Source organism: Rana temporaria, chromosome 1 (genome assembly GCF_905171775.1).
Source record: "Rana temporaria chromosome 1, aRanTem1.1, whole genome shotgun sequence".
Classification (NCBI taxonomy): domain Eukaryota; kingdom Metazoa; phylum Chordata; class Amphibia; order Anura; family Ranidae; genus Rana; species Rana temporaria.
In genome coordinates, this window is record NC_053489.1 from 239,551,943 (window position 1) to 239,571,249 (window position 19,307).

General features: G+C 44.6%; 1 protein-coding gene across 6 annotated transcripts in view; it reads left to right on the forward strand.

The window, feature by feature from the left end:
- The window catches only part of EMID1 (EMI domain containing 1), a 197,081-nt gene that overhangs the window by 40,240 nt on the left and 137,534 nt on the right, over positions 1-19,307 (forward strand). For all 6 annotated transcript variants that reach the window (XM_040351942.1, XM_040351941.1, XM_040351943.1 and 3 more), the window contains exons 2-3: positions 5,908-6,021; positions 6,181-6,284. In XM_040351942.1, coding sequence (XP_040207876.1) covers positions 5,908-6,021; positions 6,181-6,284 — 218 coding nt within the window. The remainder of the gene's footprint in view (positions 1-5,907; positions 6,022-6,180; positions 6,285-19,307) is intronic.

The window sequence follows — 19,307 nt, forward strand, 5'->3', positions numbered from 1 at the left end:
CGATCACGTGGTAAGGAGCCGCTTCCATTGGCTCCTTACCGCGATCCGTGTTGCTGCAGGTCCCGTGGACCCGCCGAGCGCCGGTGATCGCGTGTGCGCGCCCGCTCGGGCGCGCAATTGTGACTCTCTGGGAGGACGTATATTGACGCCCTCCTAGAGTTAGGGAACCGCCTTGTAGCCGTATTTCGGCTATAGGGCGGTTACCAAGTAGTTAAAGTCGATAGGGAACAGATTGAATTTTTGGATCTAATGATCCGTAAAGAAGGAAGAACAATTGTGACCAATACCTTCAGAAAACCAACAGCTGGAAATACCCTCCTCCACGCCACCAGCCATCATCCATGGGCACTCATCAAAGGAATTCCCATTGGTTAATTCCTCAGAATTCGGAGAAACTGTACACAAATTAAAGACTTCCATAAAGAAAGCAAGGAGCTAGGTCAGAGATTCAGGAAAAGAGGCTACCCTAATTCTACAATTAGACAAGCAAAATTAAGGGCAGTGAAACAAACACGTGAAAAAATCCTGGGTCTAGAACCGGATGATGAAAGAAAAGGAAAAATGGACAGAGAGAGGGTAGGCCTAGTGACTACATATGGTACTCACTGGGACTACCTAAGACAAATTTTGGGTAAACATTGGCATTTGCTAATGTTAGACAACAAACTGAAACAAATATTGGGTCCTCGTCCCAATATGATAGCAAAACATGCACCTACTATAGGTGATACACTAGTTCACAGTGAATACACTCGAGGAAGCATAAAGGGCCAAACAACACTATCTTTTGCTAAACACATTGGAGGGATGCACCCATGTGGACATTGCTCAATATGTAAATACGTTATGAAAACTAACTCTTTTAAAAATTCTTCAGGCAAAAATATATATAAAGTTAAACCCTTTGTCAATTGCTCTACAACTTTTGTGGTCTACCAAATAATTTGCCCTTGTGGCAAGATCTATGTAGGAAAAACTATCAGGGAATTTAGGAAGAGAATAGGCCAACACATATCAAGCACAATAGGCAAAGATGATACATCACCGGTAGCAATGCATTTTATGGACCACCATGAATCAGTGGCCACTGGAATGCAATGCATGGTGATCTACAAACTGGAACTATCAAATAGAAGGGGAGATTGGGACAAAATCCTACAACAAAAGGAAGCTAAATGGATATTTCTTTTGGATTGTATGATGCCTAAGGGGTTAAACAGCGACTCATCTTTGCAATGTTTCTTGTAATTCATGCATAACTAATAGAGACACGTCTTTTACTACACTTTGAACACCGATCCTGAAGGTGAGGTGCTGTCTGTGACCATTGCGATCAAATGCTCTTTGTACTATATAAATCTGACTGTGAAATAAAAATCGGAAGACTTGGGGACAGAACATGCGATATGGACAAGCATGGAACATAGAAAAGCCGGAAAGCCGGATGTAAAATGTGATTATTCGATCGGTATTATATGGACGCTTGAGTGTATGTATTATGCGCACACATGTAGTGAGTATGTTGAATGTCTCATGTTTGTGCGACCACGATCCACTTTTTCAATAAATACTATATGTGAAGAGTATATCGCATGCATATGCATTGTGTAGGATTGATAGTGATACGCCCTATGCTTTTGTAGGGAATATTGATCTACTATGGGATATGATATGTATAGCTATAGAAACTGACCGGGTGTTCCAGTCGCACTGGGTATGTATATACCCCTCACCTCTCTATCCGTGCTCCATCCATTTCCCTTTTCTGGTTCCATAGAGATTCCAAGCAGTGTATTGCCTGGTGGTTAAATGCACTTGCCAGAGAATATGGAAAAGAATTTCCTCTGCGATTTGGATATATTTGTGAAATAGGAATCAGATGGTATGTGGATGGATCTTTTTGGATACGATATGTTTCAAATTTAAAAAATATTATTTGGACATGTACTATATGGATGCATGGATGCAGTGTGTATGAATGCGTTTTTCCTATTGGGAATAGATTGTATGTGACAGCGCACACCAACATAGGTTTTTTGGCTATGGGTTTCTTTTTAATTGTATATTTAAAATTGATATGTAGAGCACCAGGTAAACCTAATGGTTAAATGAGATAATGGGTTGATTACACCTGATTGACATCTAGGTTAATTATGGATAGCTCTGAATTCCCTTTTTATAGGAGGTAAAGATCAATAGCCCCCCAGTTCTGACGAAGTTCCTAGTTCTAAAGGAACGAAACATGTAAACTCTTGGGGTACAGGGACCCCCCGATGCACATTTTGAACCTCAGTGCTTTTCTTTATTTTGGAGCTCGGTAACATGGTTACCTTGAGCCATTAAGCAGCTTAAGGAAAAGTATCACATGGAGACATGAACAGTGCAATCTGAACATAACTTGCACGCTCAAATTGGAGAGACTGACCCCATGGAGACCTAATACATTCTTTATTCTCAACTTTGGAGATTGGCATTTGCCTAACATCATTGAAGACACTGTATAATCGCAGTTCTATACTGGACATTACTATACCATTCACCTATCATTACTGCACTGATGAGGAGTGCTTCAGGCTCTGTGTGCTACACATGGATGGATGGCTCGGCTGCAAATCTCTCTGGCAGCACATGAGTACAGATTTGATGTGGTAGCTACGACTCTGAGCTACACATAACAGCCCAACAGTGAGTACAACTTCAACCGTTTATTTTCTGTGGAATGCTGATCAATTATCTGCTCACCAACAGTGTATATATCAACACATCCAATATTCATGTAAGCCTAATTGCCACTAGCAGTTCAACAAGATTTCAATATCTGATGGACATATCTACTTGATATATTAGAATGGACACTACCCATAAGTAATGGGAACCCGTCAATTAATTGTGGCTACATTGTTGCAAAGTCCTCTCAAGTGCAGCATAGGTAAACTCTGATACATAATGATCACTACTACAGTGTCTCAAATATATATTTTTGTTGAATGCCTCCTTATCAGTTACTATCTGATGGAAATTGAATAACTGTTTACGCCAGACGCGGCGACCCATCTGAAGAGCAGAGACATATATATATATATATATATACCACTTTTTTTCTCCAGCCTAGTAGAATTGTCTGCGGTCCCTGGGACTATATCTCTCTCATCTGATTTATCACTTGCCATTTATCTCCAATTGAGCAGTATTACTATACCACTATATAGTGGATCCTTCTCATGTCCCCATTTTTGAGCTTTTCTTTTTTGCAACTTTTCCCACTTAGACGGTGGTACTTTCACCTGTAGTTACAGGGAACCACCGCATGGTGTGGAAATCTTTAGGATTATTGATAGCAGTGGGGGTTTTATATGTGCTTGGGGTGGGGGGTCTCTTTGTGTTGTGTGGAGGGTGAATGGGTGAGACATGGACTTAGATCTCCTTATTGGATGATCAAGCTCCAGTTTTCAATTTGTCACTGATTTTTGCCGTCTCTTTTTTGTGAGTGTATTCTCAGGTCACTTCTAGGGTACTATACCATTATTGGTTACCTGTGTGTTTTTAATGCCTTTTATGCTCTATTTTCTGATATTTAATAAAACGTAGTAATAACTCTTAAGGGTGTGCAGCAGTCATTTTTCTTTTTTTCTTTTTTTTCTCTCTTGGTACATTATATTTTTGATTGCACCCCCCGACAATATCGGTGAGTACTACATATTTGATAAATAGGTGGGATTCCCATATCCTTCTCTCCTTTGTTTATGTATTCCTGATGATCTTCTCCAACTCCTCGAGACCCCCATCTCTCTAAAACACGTACAATTAGCTATTAATCTTTTAAAGTCTCAGAAGCAACCAGACCCAGGTGGCTTTACAACACTGCAGTAAAAAAAGAATATATGAATAGCTCCTGCATTTATTTAAATATTTCTCCTCTGATACACCTCCCCCCACACACTCTTGCCACTGTAATCTTCCGGAGCGATGACTACGTCTGATTGGTCATGTTTAGGTCTGTCTCCCTCCCCTAACTAAGTTAAGGTCAGAGCTCAGCTGCTATAATATGGAGGGAGAAAGAACTGCTGGCAAATATGGAGAAGGAGGTCACGCCTCCGAAACACGTCATGTAATGGTCGCCACCCAAAAAAATAACACTTTGGGCCCAATTTGGACATTTTCACTTAGGGATGTACTCACTTTTGTTGCCAGCGGTTTAGATATTAATGGCTGTGTGAGTTATTTTGAGGGGACAACAAATGTACACTGTTATACAAGCTGTACACTCACTACTTTACATTATAGCAAAGTGTCATTTCTTCAGTGTTGTCACATGAAAAGATATAATAAAATATTTACAAAAATGTGAGGGGTGTACTCACTTTTGTGAGATAGCCTAGGTGCCAGGGTCCCAAATAGACTGTGCCTGACCAAGGTGGCCACCAGAGTCACATGGGGCAGCAGTATCCAACCGGATAGCTTCCCGGGAGACCCAGGAAACTACTAACGGAAACCATGTTCCTTTTGACTTCCTCCCCTCTGCAATGCCGCTATGGTTCAGCCAGGGGCGGACTGACCATTGAGTCACTCGGGCACTGCCCGAGGGCCCCATGCCACTAGGGGGCCCCATCCGGGTTGCCAGGCTCAGTAAAACCAGGGACAGTATGTAAAAATCTGTGTTTTTTTTAGATCTGTCCCTGATATGTCCGAAAATGACATGCTTTTAATGTGAATATCCCAAGATTTTAGCTGCCCGCCTCTGCACTACCTCCTGGCGTGGTGGCCATCTGTAAGCCAGAGGGGCCCCATAATCTTCTATTGCCCGGGGGCCCCATGAGTTGTCAGTCCGCCCCTGGGTTCAGCACTCTCTAAAGTGGAGAAAGTAGACTACACCTGCCTACACACTCATAGTATTTTTTTTATATATTTTTTTGAGCCCTGTTAAAGGGAAAGAGCCCCTGGAACATGTTGGCTTTTCATGGTACAAGAATGTCAATGAAATGATATCTGGACTGTACACAATCTACGTCTGGCACTTTCCTTTTGGATATCTAGTGTTTTGAGTTTTTTTTTTTTTTGCCTCTTACCCATTTGGAATTCTCCTAACTTCAACTGTAAACAATGTTGTCACCAGGATAGGAAGTCAGGGAAAAAAAAAAAAAAAGCAGTAAGAAGTTGAATGAAATGTTATCACCAAAAAAAGTCTATTGTGAATCTCCTAGACTGTAAGCTCTAATGAGCAGGGCCCTCTGATTCCTCCTGTATTGAATTGTATTGTAATTGTACTGTCTGTCCTACTGTTGTAAATCCAGAGCTTTTTTTCTCAGAAAGTAGGTGCAGGAACTCAACCACGACCCCGTTCAGATTTCACAAACAGTAGAAGGGTCTTAAAGGAGCATTAAATACCAGGATTGCATTACATACAGTGTGCAGAGTTCAGGGGGGTTACGCACAGAGTGCAGAGCTGTCACTTGTAAACACAGAAACCAGACTTCTGTGTTTACAAGTGATTGTGGTGAGCAGGCACCAAAGGGTCTGAGCCAAAGGTGGTGGAACTGAGTTCCCCCAAGTTCCCCCTGAAAAAAAGCCCTGTGTAAATCACTGTGCAAACTGCCGGCGCTATACAAATCCTGTATAATAATAATAATAATAATAATAATAATAATAATAATAATAATAATAATATGCCCTTGTAGGGGTTTCTCTTACTTCCTGTTCAACAGATAGGGTTGTCACAAGGATAGAAAGTGAGGTTAAGTATCCCCAGTGGAGGTCACGGGCAAAAGCTCAAAAATGTCCAAATTTTGCCCAAAACTAAAAAAGAATGCAAATAATGCTTTAGAAAAATGTCTGTTGATTGATTATTGTAACTTTTTTCCTTTCTTTAGACCTGTTTGTACATACTAAAATAACATCTGTGTATTTTAGGAACTGGTGCTCTGTCCCTATCAGTCGAACAGTGTCGTGCCAAGTCCAGAACGGCACCTTTTTGCAGAGAGTGTACCAGAACTGTCACTGGGCAGCAGGCTGCTCAGGGGGAAGGTAAGAATGTGTGACCTATTTTTCTGTAACTATGTTTCTTGCTGCCTCTATTTTTTTTTTTTTTTTGCATTGCTTTAATGTCATTTATATTACCACAGCTCTGACTTTCTTCGTACTCGGTATTCAGCAGTGCTTGTTATAGTTCTGTTTCATTTTTAGTTATAGGACTGTTGTCAGGCCAACCTATAGAGTCAGCTACAAGACAGTGACCATACTAGAGTGGAGATGCTGCCCAGGATACAGAGGGGCTAACTGTGACGATGGTGAGTATTAAGAATACACGGGGGTGACAAAAAATAAAAACAACTGAAAAAAAAAGGAAAGTAGAGGTTTCTACTAGATAGTAATGTAGGAATACGTCCTCCTATCTGTGTAAGGAAAAACACACATTACATTACAAATAATGAGCATGTGAGAGACCTGCACCACTGATACTTCTATTCATTTTTTATACATTTTTTTATTTTATAAAAGGTTGATGCAATCTCTAAGTGGCTCAGCCTCCATAGGGAAATCTCAAATTTGCCATTGGTAACTAGTAAATGCTGGGCCAAGCCACATTGTGTGTGTCAATAGATGCACAAAGTGTGGCCAGGATCAAGCCTGCCCATGTGCCCCAATAGAGATTGATGGGAGGAGGAATCAGGAGTGCCAGTGGAGGATCTCAGAAGAGGAGGGTCAGGGCACAGAGCAGGTAAAGCCTAGTACACACATGCCGAATGGCATTGGCCGGTTCATTAGAAATCGCCCGACATTCAGCCTGTGTGTATGGCAGCCGGTCTGACAGCAGCCGGTCTGACAGAAGTGTGGTGACCGGAGAGGGTGAGTCCCACGGCCACACACATGCGCTTGATGGTTAGCTACTTGGTTCTTGGGGCTAGGAGCCCAGGGTCAGGTGGTATTAACCCTTAGTGAGGGCCAGATGGTATTAACCCTCTCTGTCACGTGACGCCACTGTAGTCTTGGTATACCCCGGGAAACTACAGCTCCCGCTAGTTAGGATGGTAATAACACAGTCCACAACAGGGGGTTAAAACAACAAAGGCTTTACTGGCATGAAGGCAGGTGTCAAAATCTTCACAGCTTTAAACAGAGTGTCAAAATGTTCTGCAGGCAGTCTCTGGATCACACAGCTGATAATGCTTGAGCTTAGTTGATCATATACTGTATATACTCGGCTGCAAAAGCCGGATAGTAATTCAGGGCCTATGCTTAACTAGGCTGAAAAAAAAGATACACTTACTGAAGTGTCTGTAGACTTGGGGCTTTTTGCCGGAATAACGGATTGATCTGATAAATGAGCTGAAGTGGCCTGCGCATGGCCGTGTGAGGGTGCAAGTTAGGTGAGCTCCCGTCCTCCTCCACAGCTCCTGGAGTAGTTTGTAGCTCCTGATGTAGCGGCATAGAACGGTGTTTTATGACTGCCCCCCTACGCTGACGAGGTAGCATTGCCATACCACCGTACAACAGAGGACCGCGACTAAGGACGACAGCGCGGGCTGTGCTAGACTTGGATTTGGAACCCGTGGGCTCCCGTTGATGGTGATGCAGGCGTGAGTCACGTGGACGCAGTGAGAGGAGAGGAGAGCATGTAGAACGAGTGGAGCGCACGCCGCTCCATAGCTTGGAGGAGCGGGGCGCTGCGGTATCCAGGGGGGACCCCTCATACCGAGCAGGCGCTTGCACACATCAGCATACGAGTGTATGAGCCCTATACCTAAGAGATATAAGAAGGAGAGGCAGGGAGCGGGACGCATAGGACGCCTAGAGGCCCATTGAATGGTGAGAGGACGGCGACGAGACAAGCAAGGGATGCACTCTGGTAAACAGCGGGAGAGCCGGACATCTCGCAACGCAGCCTCCGCAGCGCAGATATATACATCAACCAACATATCCAGACCCACGGAACAACAGGAGATCCAGCGGTATTTCCCTATAAAACAGGGGGGGGGGTCGCCTCTCCGAAGGTAAGAGTGAGACACAGACCGGGAAGGTGCAGGCTAGTGGTGGCCTTAAGATGACTGTACCCCAACATGCAATGACTGTCAGAACAGACGTAGAGGTCTTACAAATTGCACCGCAAGGTTCCCGTAGATCCACAGCATTGCCTGCCATGTCTGAGGCTACAATATCCCCCCCTTTGCAGCAGACTGGAGAGCTGAAAAATGAGATGGATATTTTGAAAACTTTAATTCAAGCTCTCCCTACCAGGGCTGATATCACCGATTTGATCTCAAAGGTAGAGGAAGCACATGCCAGGGACTTTGAGGGGGTCCGGAATGAATTACAAAGTCTGGAGGCCCGGGCATCAGTAGGGGAGAGTGGGTTGAAGGACCTGGAAGAACGTGTAGGGCTACTAGAAAATTAAAAGAGTATACAGAGGGATATCTCAGTCTCCCTGCAATTACAATTAGAAGAGCTCCAGGACAGGAACCGCCGTAACAATATTCGAATACGGGGGGTTCCAGAACCGGTAGACCAGGAGGTATTGCAGGACATGGTTGAACAAATTTTACAGAATTTGATGAAAGAGCCTTCTCCACTAAAATACGAGATGGACAGAATGCACAGAGCACTGGGCCCCAAATCAAAAGATAATAGTCGCCCTAGAGACATTATCTGTCGATTGCACTATTTTACACATAGAGAGGCGATCTTACGACAGGCGTGGGAGGTTGGTTCAGTTGACTTTCAGGGGGCGGCGGTGAAAATTTTACCGGATTTATCCAATGCTACCCTACATCGAAGAGGGTTATTGCGCCCAATATTGGATCGAGTGAAAGCCTGGGGGGGGTCATATAGGTGGAGATTCCCCATATCAGTGCTAATTAGGAAAGGGCAGTTATCGTTCTGGCTACGTTCAAGAAATGATCTCCCGGCCCTCTTCATATTTTTGGAATCAGATCCATTTGTGGTACCTGACTGGCTGCAGCTGAACCCCAGAACAGCAGCCCTTCAAAGAGACTAGGAATCCAGGATTGGACCATAATAGTCTAGGGAAGGCTTTCTCTCTTTTCCGGGACCCCTTCTCTTTTCTTATTTTTTTTCCTGACGGATTTTTTTTTCTTTTTTTTTTTTTTTTTTGAATATTTTTGGATAATGTGGTCCGCTCCCCCCCCCCTTGGGGGGATGGGGAGGGGTAAATATAAGTAAATATAAGCTTGATTGTAGTTAGATGGAAAAGGGAAAAAGGGACTGGGACTAGACAATCCGCATAAATAGTCTGTGTGAATTTGGCCCGGATTGAATTATATATGAAATTTTTTCGGTCCCCCCTTTTATTTTATTTTTTATTTTATTTTTTATTTTTTTTGGGAGAGGGCCCTTTGGGGGGGGGGTTTGAGTTTATACCCTAAGAGTGAGGGGTAATAATCTGGGTTTGGGGAGGGGGGGTTTACATTTGAGGTTATAAAGAAAAATGGTTTTTCTTTTTTTTTTTTTTTACTCTTTTCTTCTTCTTCGGGGGTATTGGGAGGGAGGGGGGGGGTTTGGGGGGGGGGGGCACTAGGGGTGTAATATGAAATGGCTCTAGATCTAATATATAGCACATGCTAACAAATGCCAATAGAAGATAGTTTTTTTTCTTTTTGAAGAATGCTATATCCCCCTTTTTTTTTTTTTTTGATACTGCATGAAGTATGACGTATGATGTATGATGTATGATATTGGTTTTCTTTTGCGCCCCATGGGGTTTTTTTTTTTTTTTTATTAGGTTAATTGTACTTAGGTCCTGGACCCAGGAAGGGGGAGGGGAGGAGGGAGGGTTGTTTTTTTTTTTTTTCCAGAGGTATCACGGTGGACACAGAAAGGGGAAGGGAAGGGGGGGGGAAAGGGGGGTATCATAGTGAAGTTACCCACCCAGTCAACAGGGAGGAGGAGGGCACCTGAGGGGTTAGATTTAGTATAGGTGTATATAGGGGGAAGAGAGGGAGGCTCTATGGCTCTCTCCTTCCCCCCCTTCATTTTTTTGGGGGTAGGGGTTTTTTTTTATTTGTTTTTTGTTTTTTTTGTTTGGTTGTGGGTTTTTTTGTTTCTTTTTCTCAGATACTGATTTTCCAGTTCAAGTGATTGAACGGGTCACCAGGAAGTACACAAGAAGGGCACAGGTATATATGGGGGGGGGGGTAGATAAAGGGGAGGGAGATGGGTGGGTTCCAGGAGAATGAGAATGACCGGGGGGTTAAGGACGAGTAGTTAAGGAAGAGGGAAGGAGGGAAGGGGGAGAGACATATTAGACTGTTAGATGGTATTTTGCTTTAACTCCCCTAACCCCCCTCCTAATATTGCTTGATAAGTTAATAATGTTAACAATGTTATGCTATGATATGTAATGTCAATATGTCAATTTTACTGCTGGTAGAGAGCATGCTTATGTTTTGGTAATTTTTTATTTTTTTTGAAGGGGGAGATTCTAGATGTTTTTAACTATTTTCAACTATTATCACCTCAAATACTGGAAGGTGATCTGACACGAAAGGGGTGTGGGTTTTTAGGGTGGGGCTTGTTTCCCTTTTTTTTTTTTTTTTTTTTCCTCTCTTCTCTCTCTTCCCTCTTCCCTCAGGGGGGAGGGAGGGAGGAGGGGGGATGAGAAAGAATTTTTTTTTTAGGAAAGTAAAAAGGGGGAAAGGGGCATAAGATATGAGTATAGAGTATTATAGAGTCGGCGGAGAGTCAGTGGAGAAGACAGGAAAGAAGGGGAGAAGGGAGAGGGGAGGGAAGAGAGAGAAGAGGAAGAACAATTTTTTTTTGTTTTTTTTCTTTTCTCTTTTTTTTAGGCCTAGGGGTTCTACGGGAAGATTCTACCTGTAGGATGGGATTAATTTCCTAAGTATTCTAAAGTATTATGAGTGGGGGATGGAAGGAGCTGGGGAGGGGGACGAGGAGGTACTCTCACTGGGGGGTGCGCGGGTAAAATTTCCCCTGTTAGGCCAACACTCATAGGGGTTAAGAGTGTCAAAGCAGTTGCTTAGTGATATCTTCGGAAGGAGGGGAGGGGGCTTACGTTCGCCTCCCCACCGGACATTGATATCTGGTTAGACTAGGGGGGGGGGTTTATATATTTACCTTTTTTTTTTTTTTTTGGGAGGGGGGGGGGGTTGTAGGGGTTTTTTTTTTTTTTTTTCTTTCTCTTTTTTTTTTTTTTTTTCTCTCTTCCCCTCGTGGACCCACCCGATTCATTGGTTAAGGATAACGAGATACACTATCCAGGGCTTCACTGTGGCTTGGTGATGGACCCTCTAGTGGTGATATCAATCAATGCTAAGGGTCTAAATATACCAGGAAAAAGGAGGATTTTATCACAGGACCTGAAGAAGAGGGGGAGTAATATTGCCCTGATACAAGAGACCCACTTTAGGACGGGGGGACCGCCCTTTCTTACAAGTAGACTGTTCCCGTGGGTGTACCACGCGACGAACCCAGAGGCCAAAAAGGGAGGAGTTTCAATTTTAATTTCAAACACCCCATGGTCATTTTCAGAATCACTAGTGGACCCAGGGGGACAGTTCTTAGCGTTGAAAGGGACTATAGCTGGCACGACAATAACAGTGGCCACCTTTTACTCCCCCAATACACAACAAGATCAATTTCTAAGGAAGTTTCTGGATAAACTTGCAGATTTCCAGGAGGGCCAGCTAATAATGGGAGGGGACCTGAACATGCCACTGGATCCAAAGGTAGATACATCGTCTGGGGGATCCTCAGTCTTGGGGGGTACCCGGAGGAGAACTCAGCATATGTTACAGCAAGCGAGGCTAATAGATGTATGGAGGCTGATGCATCCTGGGGAACGAGATTACTCCTTTTATTCCATCCCGCACAAGAGCTATTCCCGGATAGATTATTACTTTATCCCACATAATCAGCTACATTCTGTAAAAGAGGTCGGAATAGGAGAGATTACATGGACAGATCACGCTCCAATTTTTTTGAGATATGCATTGGGAGACTCCCGGCCCCCGGGGTCCGGGCTATGGAGACTGAATGAAAGCTTATTACAGGAGGAGAGGGTAGTGGAGGAGGTGCGGAGGGAATTAAAGTGGTATTTTGAGACAAACGAGACCCCAGATTGTGACGTAGGAGTGGTTTGGGAGGCTCACAAGGCGGTGATAAGGGGGGTTCTGATGAAGCACGGGGCAAGGATAAAAAGGGAAAGGGAGTTAAAGGTAACAAATTTAACGACCGAGATCGCAAGTCTGGAAGCAAGACATAAACAGAACCCTAACCCAGAGATAGAACGGGATCTACGGGCGGCTCGTAGACAGATCACAGAAATTCTATTATATAAAGCAAAAAGAGCAATCCAGAATGGTAGAAGACAGAACTATGAATTTGGGAATAAAAGTGGGAAACAACTAGCTGGCTTGTTAAAGGAACAGCAGACTAAGACTTATATCCCAATGATTCAGGGTACGGACGGCGGGAAAATTGTGCTACCCAGAGAGATAGCAGGGAGATTTGGAGACTTTTACGATTCTTTATATAATTTGCAAACAAGTTCGCAGGACCAGATGAAAATGGAGAATTATATAATAGCCTCGGGCATCCCGAGTCTTACACCAGAAATAAGTCAGGAGATGGAAAAACCTATCACGATAAAAGAACTACAGGATGCAGTGAAGAAGGGGAAAGCGGGGAAAGCTCCTGGGCCGGATGGATATACTACCCAATACTACAAAACTTTCTTGCCAGAGCTTGGCGTATTTATGGTAAAAATGTTCAATGGACTAGGGGATTCAGGTACATTTCATAGGGATTCACTAAAGGCGGTGATAACGGTTATCCCCAAAGAAGGAAAGGACCCCTCCCAATGCGGGAGCTACAGACCAATCTCGCTGCTGAACGAAGATCTGAAGCTCTTTGCTAAGATTGTGTCAGGGCGGATACAACAGCACATACCAAGGCTTGTTCATAAAGATCAGGTGGGATTTGTGCAAATGCGGGAGGCCCGAGACAACACGGTTAAGACTATGAACTTGATCCACCTGGTGCGTACCTCCCGAACCCCATGTGTCTTCTTAGGGACGGATGCAGAGAAAGCATTTGACCGGATAAACTGGCAATTTATGTTTGCAGCTCTGAGACACATGGGGTTCGGTAGGAGGATGTTGCAATGGATTGCAAGTAACTACACACACCCAGTGGCTCAGGTCAGAGTAAATGGAATACTCTCACCCCCTTTTAAACTTTCTAATGGGACAAGGCAGGGATGCCCGCTGTCACCGCTTTTGTTTGCTCTGACTGTGGAACCCCTGCTGAGCAGGATACGGCTGAATCCCGGTGTTAAGGGAGTGTCTCTGGGAGGGGCAGAATATAAAATATCTGCTTATGCAGATGACATGATGTTTAGTTTGACCAGCCCGATGGAATCCCTTCCTAATTTGATACAAGAATTAATGGTGTATGGAGAACTGTCAAATTTTAAGATTAACTATGACAAATCGGAGGCGATGGGAGTAGCGATCCCGGGAAGAGAACTGAGGATACTGAAATCCAGGTTTGGATTTAGATGGACAGATACCTCTCTTACGTATCTGGGCACCTCTATCCCGTCGAATTTAACACAAGTTTTTAAACTAAATTTCCTACCCTTACTATCTAAAACACGGGCCCTCCTGGACGGATGGCAGAAGGGGTTCCATTCGTGGTTTGGGAGATCCAGCATCATTAAAATGAGTATACTACCTAAATTTCTGTACCTCTTCCAGACCCTACCGATCGCAATACCGAAATTCTTTTTTAGGCAAGCACAATCTCTTATTAATAGGTTCATTTGGGCAAACAAACGTCCAAGAATCAAGGCTAGTATAATATCTCTGGCCAAGCGGGACGGAGGAATGTCAGCTCCAGACATCTACAGATATTACCAAGCGGCGTTATTGTGTCGACTGATTGACTGGAGCAGACACTCCGAAGAAAAGTTGTGGATAGGACTAGAACAAGATCAATGCGGTAGTATGCTGCAGCGGGCGGCATGGTGCTATCGGGGGCTCCCAAAAAATGTTAAGAAGCATCCGTTGATAGGCCCCACACTTCTGGTTGCACACAAGCTATTCGTTAGGGGTAGACTGTCAACAGAGGACTCACCGCTCTTTCCAATCTTGGGAAACCCGCAGTTTAAAATAGAATGGACGAAAGGACCATTTAGTAAACTAGTAGAACAGGGGCGGTTCCAGGCATCGCATTTCTTGAAGGAGGGTTCCTGGATAACTAGGCAAGAGATGGCAAGGGGAGAGTCGCCCTATCAACTGGATATCTGGCGATCTACACAATTGCGACATTTTTTGGATACTTTGAGTTCACCAGATAAATACGGTCGAAGACTGACTAGGTTCGAGAGGTTCTGTAGTGAGGGGGGGAGTCTACGACACTCCCTATCGAGGATTAGTGAACTATTGAATAGCCCAGGAGAGACGTCTCAGTTACCCTTTTTTCATAAGTGGGAGCGCGAATTAGGAAGACCTTTTACAGATGAGCAAAAGAACAAAATAATCCGGAATATTTTTGAATCATCCATGTGTGTAAATACACAAGAGATGAATTATAAAATTCTGTCTCAGTGGTATCGGACCCCGGAGGTACTGAGTAAGTGCTATCTGGATATGATAGACAGATGTTGGAGGTGCGGGAAGAGAGGAGGATCCTTAATGCATATTTTCTGGACTTGCCCCAAGATCTTGGGCTATTGGGGCAAGGTCCGGGAAATAACACAAAGATTCAGTGGGGAGCCACTCCCAGACGAGTGGTCTTTCTTTATATTGCAGGATATGGAGATGTCAGTGAGGCGATACAGGAAAACAGTAGTGTGTCATCTCTTAAATGCGGCCCGGGCATGTATCCCGGGGAACTGGAAGCAGACACGGCCCCCAACCATAGGGATGTGGCTTAATAGAGTGGAAGATCTAAACAGAATGGAAGACTTGGTATGGACCTCAAGGCAGAAACGGAAGGTATATTTAGAAACGTGGGCGGAGTGGAACGTATTTAAATATTCGGAGGAGGGAAAGGCCCTGATAGATGTAGACTGAGGAAGGGGGAACGTGGTGGGCCCCGGGGGGGGACATGTGTTTTTTTATTTTTATTTTTTTTTTTTGGGGGGGGGTTAAGTTATAGAGGGGGGGGTTTAGGGGAGGCAAAGCGGAGCTAGATTAAATGCCCCAACTACGGCGGGACATGTGTTCCCGGCGGGACGGGGATAAAAGTGGCACTGAGGCAAGGATGACATTAGTTAATTGAGCGGATCTTGGGGGATCAAGAGAGGGTAAAGGAAGAGGGATAAGACAGAATAATATAGAATAATTGAATCATATTTTGGTTGTAATGTCCTCTTCCGGTCATATACGGGGAAGGATATGATGAGAAAAGGTCTTGCTCTCTCCCTTTCTTTTTTTCCTCCTTTTTTTTCTTGTTGTGTTTTTTTTTTTTTTTCTTTTTTGTTGGAATGATAGATTGATGTCTGTTATATATGAATTGAAGGGATGAAACCAGAGGAATGCCTCTTAGGTTATTGTAAAATTTCTTGCTTTGCTGTTTAAAATCAAATAAAGGAAAATTGGAAGATAAATGAGCTGAAGTACTGGTTCTGTAATGTTTAGGGATACTCCACTCTTTGCTGTATTTTCTCCTGGAGGCTTCGGGCCTGCACTGCCTCTCCTCTGACTGTGTTGGCTCTGCTAGGAACTGTGTGAAGCATTAGACTGGCTTAAACAGGAAGTACAATCCCTTATAAGGGCCTGTTTAGACTGAAGCCTATTGGTTGAGAGCTGTGGATCATAGAGACTGACCTGTAGTATAACACAACACAATAAGGTATTGTCTAGCATTCAGTCCTCCCGACTCTAATACACATGAACATGAGATGGTAATACACTCTGACTGAACATGAGATGGCTGGCTAAACCCCTTAAAGCTATACACACCTAATAAACGTATTATCAACCATAACAGTATAAATCACATCATAACTAGCTGAGTCCCTGCAGGGGAGACCCCACAAGCCGAGGGCCTCAATCTGACAGGGCCTACAGCAAATACCTGTACTGGGACACCACAAACCCCACCACTAAACAGAAGTCGTCCTCGACGATTAAGGCACTGACGGATTGAGGAATGAGGTGACCTTGGGGCCACTAGAAGTCCTGAGGCATTTGTACACCAATGTCCGTTCCAGGTTCTTTGGAAAAAGAAACATATACGAACAGGATCATATGATAAGTCCTGAGGCATTATACACATAAATGTCCCTTGCAGGCTTATTAGATAAGTGAGATCATTATTTTGTACAGGGTAAGTGGTTATCTGGGTTCCAGACAGAATACAGATCTGTTAAACGTTATCACTCAGTTTTGAACAGTATATTATTGTTAGATCACACTTTTAAGACTGAGCAGGTTTTGGATTGGGCTGCCGGAGGCTTTCTACCCAATGCCTTGGCTACTGGGGCCCTTAGGCTATTAGCTCTTCTCCCCAGAACACACTTTAATATTTGCTAGACATTTTTATTCTATGCCTGAAGTACACAATTAGACATTTCTTAGAGGATACCCCTTTTCTTTTTGTAGTGCTTAAGTGAGGGATAGGAGACTTACTGGCCAGGTATGTTCCTATACACTAAATAAGGTAAGTAGGTAACTAGTGACATATTAGTTAGTAATGATGTATACTTGAGATGTATACTAACTGAGGTGTATGTAGTCTATCTACATATATTGTAGGTATAATTAATGGATTAATCCCTATATCTTGCTGGGGGATATCCGAAATTAGGTCTGGCGGATCTACGCAACACCATTTCTGAGTTTTCTGGAGCACTGTTTTCTCCTTGAACACTTGCTTCTTCTGGACTGACAGCTGCACCTTCATCTTGGACAATGGGGGCCAGTGATGGCTCTTGACTTATGGAGCTTTCTCCCACATTAGAAGGTTCTGATGGGACTGCAGCAGGTGAGCGGATGGCTGGAGTAAACTCTGGAGCTTCTGGTGCCAAGACTGAGGTTGATGGAATGGAACTGATTGGCACATAACCAAAGAAGACGTTTTGGTCAGAAGGGAAGAGAGGATCATCTTCGAACATCAGGAGTGGCCTCTCAGGCTCAACTGGCTTGGTGGGCCGCACTTGTGCTGGCTGAACTGGAGGTGGAAGACTTGGTGGTGCAGAAGGAGGCACCAACACAGGCAGGTTCCCTTTGTGACACAGCTTGATCCGGTTTCGGTGGACAACTTGTGGTTCATATCCGGCTTTTTGAACTGAGTAGACATCAGAGTCCAGGTAAGGGATGGAAATCACTGTGTATGGTTCAGTTTCCCAAAGGGAGTCCAACTTATGGGTTCTAGGATGCTTCTTCAGCCAGACTTTATCACCAACTTGCAACGGCTGGGCAGAGGCATGGCGGTTGTAGTCCTGTTGCTGCCTATAGTGTGCCTCGCCCATCTTTTTGGGGACTATCTCTCTCGCTTCCTGAATCCTTTTCTGATGTTCCGAGACCCACTCCAAAGAGGCTTGGGGGGAGTGGTTGAAAGGTGCTTGAAGTCCAAAGACCCTGTCTTTAGGCAGTTGACCGTGTCGGCCCATCATGAGGTAAAATGGAGTATAACCAGTGGAACAGTGGATGGTATTGTTGTAGATTTCCAACAATTCAGGCATTAGTTGAGGCCACTCTTCAGGTCGGGATACAGAAGCCGCTCTCAGCATGTGGATAAACACCTGGTTGATCCTCTCACAGAGTCCATTCCCTTGCGGATGATAGGCAGTGGTCCTGAGTTTCTTACAAGCATGGAACTGGCACAATTCTTGAAACAGTTGAGCCTCAAAGGCCGGACCTCGGTCGGACAAGACAGTTTCAGGACATCCAAGTATCTGTACCCAATGGGTGTAGAACTTCTGGGCTGTCGTCTTGGCTGTTAAGTCTTTGACTGGCACAACCACTACCCACTTGGAATAGTGATCCACCATGGTGAGAGCATATGAATACCCGGACCGGGTAGGTGACAGCTTGACATGATCCAAGGCGACCAATTGGTTGGGCCTCTCGCTCTGAATGGAATGGAGGGGTGCTCGCGCATTCTTGCGACCATTCTTGGTGATATTGCAGACTGCACACTCACTGCACCACTTTTCAACGTCGCTCCTCATTCCAATCCAGTAGAACCGGCGTCGGATGGTGGCTTCTGTTTTATGGACCCCAAAGTGTCCTGACTGGTCGTGGTAGGCATTCAATACCATGGCGGCATCTCTCCGAGGGATCAGAATTTGGTGTAGCCTTTCACCCGACACTGGGTCCAAGAAGTTCCTGTACACCATTCCTTTGTGCACAAATAGTCTTTTCCTCTGACGCCACAATCGCTTCAATTCGTAGTCGTTCTGGCCCCGTCGCAACCGGGGAGGTACCCTCCTGGTCAATAAATACTCCTGCAGATCTCCCATAGTCTGACTTTCTTCCTGTAGGGTCCTCCAGGTATACAGGTCTTCCTGGATTGCTTTAGACCCAGATTCACTCCCCTCGCGGGTGACGACCACATCCTGATTCACGAATCTTTGATAGAAGGGAGGCATCTCCACATCTTCCCACTTGTCCTCCACTGGGGGATCTTCGCCAGGAGCCATGCGTGATAGCACATCTGCGTTAATATTAGACTTGCCACTTCGGTACTTGATAGAGAAGTCATAGTTGGCCAGTCTGGAGGCCCATCTTTGCTCAAGGGCACCTAGTTTAGCGGTGTTCAGGTGAGCCAGGGGGTTGTTATCGGTGTAAACCGTGAATGAGGTGGCTGACAAATAGTCCTTAAATTTTTCGGTGACTGCCCACACAAGGGCCAGGAGCTCTAACTTGAAGGAACTGTAGTTAGAATCATTCTTCTCAGCCCCTCGCAGATTCCGGCTGGCGTAAGTCCTTCAAAGCTGGCATCTGTATACAGTCGGAAAGGCTGAGTATAATCCGGATAGGCCAGGATGGGAGGCTCTGTCAATAGATGTTTTAGAGCCTGGAAGGCCACCTCTTGCTCTTTGGCCCATTCCACAGGCAGCTTGCCATTATAGTTCCCCTTCGCCGTGCCTCGCAGGAAAGAGGTCAATGGCTCGGCAATTTGTGCAAAATGAGGAATAAAGCGGCGGTAATATCCTGAAAATCCTAAGAAGCTCCGAATATCCTTAACGGTGCGTGGGATAGGCCAATTCTTGACAACTTCGACTTTAGCTGGATCAGGTTGGACCCCTTCGGCACTGACGACGTGGCCCAGGTAATGTACTTGTGGCTTGAGTAGGTGGCACTTGGAGGGTTTGACTTTCAGAC